General features: G+C 53.3%; 1 protein-coding gene across 1 annotated transcript; it reads right to left on the reverse strand.

The window, feature by feature from the left end:
* Window positions 1–823: 823 nt before the first annotated feature.
* Ahnak2 (AHNAK nucleoprotein 2) lies at window positions 824–4,558 on the reverse strand. Its single transcript, XM_021178519.2, has one exon. It carries the CDS (start codon window positions 4,519–4,521, stop codon window positions 1,534–1,536), a length of 2,988 nt encoding a protein of 995 aa, XP_021034178.2. The 5' UTR covers window positions 4,522–4,558; the 3' UTR covers window positions 824–1,533.
* Window positions 4,559–4,564: the final 6 nt, after the last annotated feature.

Raw genomic sequence — 4,564 nt, forward strand, 5'->3', positions numbered from 1 at the left:
CAGCCCAGAGGGAGGCTGGGCATCCTAGGCAAGGAGTATTATAGCTGTCCCTGTCTGTAGGGCAGAGGTGTAGTAATTAGCTTTCCAGAATCGGCTATGTTTCCTCAACGTGGCTGACTCTCCAGCCTGTGTGGCTACTCATGGAGACACGAAGAGAAGACCCCAACCTCTCTCCCCTGGCCATTCCCCTGTTACACATCAGCCCCCACCCTCTGGCCCTCTGTGGGTAGCTTTGGGAGTGGCCAGTACTCACCCCACCCCTCGAGCCATCCTGTCTGTGAGACAAGGAATGCTTGTTGCCAAGAGGCTCTGTGGGTCAGGAGGAAGCTAAGTCCAAGTTTCAGTGTCTCCTTGGGAATGGTGAATACCAGGAGGGCATCAGCAGGAAGTTGGGAGGTTGCAGAAAGCCCCTGGCCTTGCTCCAGTAACATGTGAATTCACTTCAGACTGCTGGAAGGTCCCTCAGGTAAAAGCAATTTCTGATTATGGGACAAGACCCTGCTCAGCCTCCAGGGCAATGGCTCTCTGTTGACCTTACTCCACATGACTGTCCCATCCTAGCAGTGTTGCCCAGCTGACAGGAGGGGCGTGCTTGTGTCCCCTGCGGCCCCGACTTCTTCCCCTGTATCCATGAGGTCTCTGGCTGTGGGTGTGGATGTCAAACCCATGCAAAATGGCAGCCGCCCTAAGGTGAAACTCAGCTCTGGTTTCCTGAGCTACACAGTAGAGACGGAGACCCAAGTGCATGAGAGGAAAGCAAGAGTAGGGATACATGAGTAGGGATACATGAGAACAAAAGACCTTGGCGAACTGGACCGCTGAATGCATTGCTTCCTTTATTGAAGGTGACTGAATGGGCTGCAATCTGTACACGAGGTGCTCTAGGCAGAGCATGAAAGTTGTACACATCTGGGAAAGTAGTAGCACACTGGCAGGCAGACAGACAAACAGACGCACACCAAGGTATAATGGTAAACCCGTGTGTGAACCCTGCTGGGCAACCCACAGTTACCACTGAGTGCAGACCTTTGTGCCCCGCGTACACACCCTCACAGTCTGCTCCCCAAAGCTTGCCATTAGCGAAAGAGTTGAGGAAGGATCGAGTGTGTGAGCAGGAAGGACACACCGCACACCCCGCTGGCTAAGCTCACCAGGGAACAGCAGCGGCAAGGCAGAGGTTACCCCAAAAGCTGCTCCTACCCACACAGGCATGGGTACTTCAGAGACAACGTTGTTCTCGTGGTGTTGGGCAGCCTCTTGGGACTTACCCCACGAAGGCCAACAGAGCTCCCAGAACTAGACAATTTGGCAGCCTTGGTTTGCTTCCAAAGCTTGGAAGAAGGTAGCGGATTTCAGTTCCCTATAGGAGGGCTGTGTGTGAGACAGGTAAGTGCTGTTTATTTCTGCTTTGGTTTCAAGCCTGTGGATCGACACGAGATCAATCGCGCGTTCTGGGGGCGATGGGGGTGCTTTCAGACCCTAAGTTTCGGGTTCTAGTTGGCTGGTCTCATCCACTGACTCTGACCTCTCATCTCATTTGGCCACGGGCCTGGGGATAGATTTGTCACCAGTGTCTCTAGCCTGTTCCAACAGTACGAGTTCTGTTCTCGCAGAGGATGCCACCATTGCTTCAGAACCAGGCCTGGCACTTGTCCCCTCTGACTTGGCTTCTTCCTCCTCCTCTGGGGAAAAGCTTTCTCGAGCATCAAAAAAGGTGACTGTCTCCTCCTGGGGCTTGTGTTCTTCCTGGCCTTCCCCGTCTTCAGTGCTCCTGGGCTTCTTAGTGGGTGAAGAGGAGAACCCTAACTTGGGAAACCGGAACCAGCCCGCCTTCTCCTGTTTCCTGGGCAGTTCGGGGTCCAGCCGAGCGGTAGGCTGCACGTGGACAGGGGATCTTTGGGGCGTGTCTCTGGACTCAGCAGCCGTCTCTTCCGCGGAGGAAAACCCAATACTCGGAAGCCAGGACCACAACAGGCTGGCCTTTTTACCTTCTGACTTCTGTCTGGCATCCATGCCAGAGACCTTAACCTCCTGGCTGTCCTCAGGAAACTCAAGAATCTCCGCGGGCTCCTCATCAGAGGTGCTTTCTGCAAGCTGGGGCCCCGGGGGCACGCCAACACTGGAAGAGATAATCTCAAATGGTTCGCCAGTATCAGGTGGGACCTCTGCAGGAACAGCGTGTCCCCCTGCAGCGGCTGGCGAGGGAGCTCCACCCACACTCTCTTGCGGCTGGGAATCAGGAGCCTCTGTATACACACAGGCCTGCACAGGGGGCTCTGAAATTTTCACTTTCAGCAAAGAAAATCCGTAAGAAGGAGTTTGGATTGTAGAAGCAGGGATCTCTGATTCCCGCACAATCTGAGTACAAAAGGCTCCAGGTGCTAAGGGGTCAGCGCGCGACCTTTCCATCCTGCTAGGAAGAGCGACTTCTTGGCTTTCACCTCGAGACCCCTGAATGTGCACTCTGACCTTAGAAATTGGGGATTCTTCCAAAGATTGCTCAAGGCTTGCTGGTGGCATTCTGGTGTCCTCGGCGCCTGTCTTTAGAATGCTGGCTTCCCAGAGCCCAGAGCTTCCTGTATGCATGGGACTAGCAATGCTGGCTTCGACCTCTCTCACCACAGGAAAGAACACATCAGCCTCAGAGCTGGGAGCAGGGAAGGAGAACCTGGGTACCTTCAGTTTGGGAAATGTAACAGTCAATACAGAATCCTCCCAGAGCTGACTCATGCTCACCACAGAGACCTGGGATGGCACATCAGTGATGGAGGCCTTCAGCCTCAGGGGCCCTTGCGGCTGGGAAGGCAAGCTTCCTGTTCTAGCCTCCATCTCAGCAGGGATATTTCCTCCTGGCCCAGGATGCTGCTGCTTGCCTGTTTCTTCTGGAGGAAGCTGGGGTTCTGAGACCCTCACAAGGGAGACAGAGTCTTTAGATAGATGGGTCCCAAACTCAGGGGTGGACAGATGTGTGTGAAAATGCTCAACAGTGGAGCTATGCATCCTCGAGCCTGTCCCATGGAGATCACGTTTTACAACATCTGCATATGTTGGGCTCTCTATGGGCTTCACACTGGTCCCTTCCTCTGGGGACTCCAGGGAGATATGTGCCTCTACCTTGGACTCAGGCACATGGGACAGCTGCACGCAGGCTGCTGCTTTTTCTTCTGCCTCCAAGGGGATGCTGATGACCGGAGTCTGTGACTTTTGAGTGGCTTCCTGTTCTCCAAGCCGGTCTCGCTCCTTGGATGAGGAGCGTCTGAAACCAGGAACTCTGAACTTGGGCATTTTGAACCGGCGCTCATTCGAGTCTGTTGACGTCTCCTTTGCTGTGGGATCCATCTCAGGGGTTTCCACGGTGCAGGTGTTATCTCTCTGTCTACCGGATGGCAGCAGGAGACCTTCTGTTCTGGGTGGTACCAGTTCCCCAAAGGGCTGACTTGCAGAGACAACCATGAGACTTTTGCTGTCACCTCTGACATTCACATCATCTTTGGAAGGAGGAAGCTCAGTTTGGGACCTAACCAACTCTGCTGTGGTTGAGGGGGATCTGACATGGAGTTCTGTGATGACGTCTTTTGAATGAGTGTCCCCAACGTGGGCATCACTGACAACTGTTTCTACGACTACCAAATCACCTCCAGATGTGGTACCACTGAGTGAAGGCCTCATGTCTCCGTGTGGCACAGAAGCCGTCCCCTTAGAAACCTTTATCTTGGGTAGTGCCAGTCTTGGCATGGAAAAGCTCAGCTTCCGGCTTCTTCCCTTCTCCACGTCCTTGTCCAGAGGGGCATGCTGGGGGGATTCCACTATGGAAACACTACTTTGAATTTGAGAATCCATTTCCATTGACGACAAACCTAGACTAGATGTGGGTGTCTCCTGTGACTGAGAATCACCTGTTACCTTCTTTGGAGACCAATTGAAAGAAGGTAACTTGACGCTAGGCAATTTGAAGGAAGGGTCTTTGGCTTCTCGCTTAGATGCCTCAGGTGGCTGACTGAGTAAAGGCTGGCTGGAGGACAGCTCCACAACACTACAAGAAGCAGCACCGGGAGAAAGGACCTGAGGGACTACTGAACCAGACAGGGTGTGAGAGGTAACAAGAGAATGGACGACAGCCTGAGCCTCAGCCTCAGACAGAACATTTTCAGACTCTGAAGGTGGAAGAGATGAGGTAAATTTAGGTCTGTGAAATTTGGGGAACAATATGCGAGCAGTGAAAGGAGGGAGTGTACTGCCTTGAGATTCCTGTGGAGACTCAACAATACACAAAGACGGGCGAAGGTATGACAACAAGGACTGGGAAGTCACAGAAGGAGGTGATAGATCAGCATCACTAGAACCATAACACGAACTGGTAGAAATGTCCCTTGAGTTTACGTCTTGATCATGAAATGGAAAAAATCCGTGCTGGTTAGGGGTCCGCATAGAATCATGGTGTTCCATCATATCAACTTTGGGGCCCTTCAGGTCCACGTGGGGCCCCTTGAGGTCCACCTTGGGCATCTTGAGGCTGGGCATCTGCACCTTGGGCAGGTGGCCCTTCAGGCCGGCCCCAGCAGCG

Source organism: Mus caroli, chromosome 12 (assembly GCF_900094665.2).
Source record: "Mus caroli chromosome 12, CAROLI_EIJ_v1.1, whole genome shotgun sequence".
Lineage (NCBI taxonomy): Eukaryota > Metazoa > Chordata > Mammalia > Rodentia > Muridae > Mus > Mus caroli.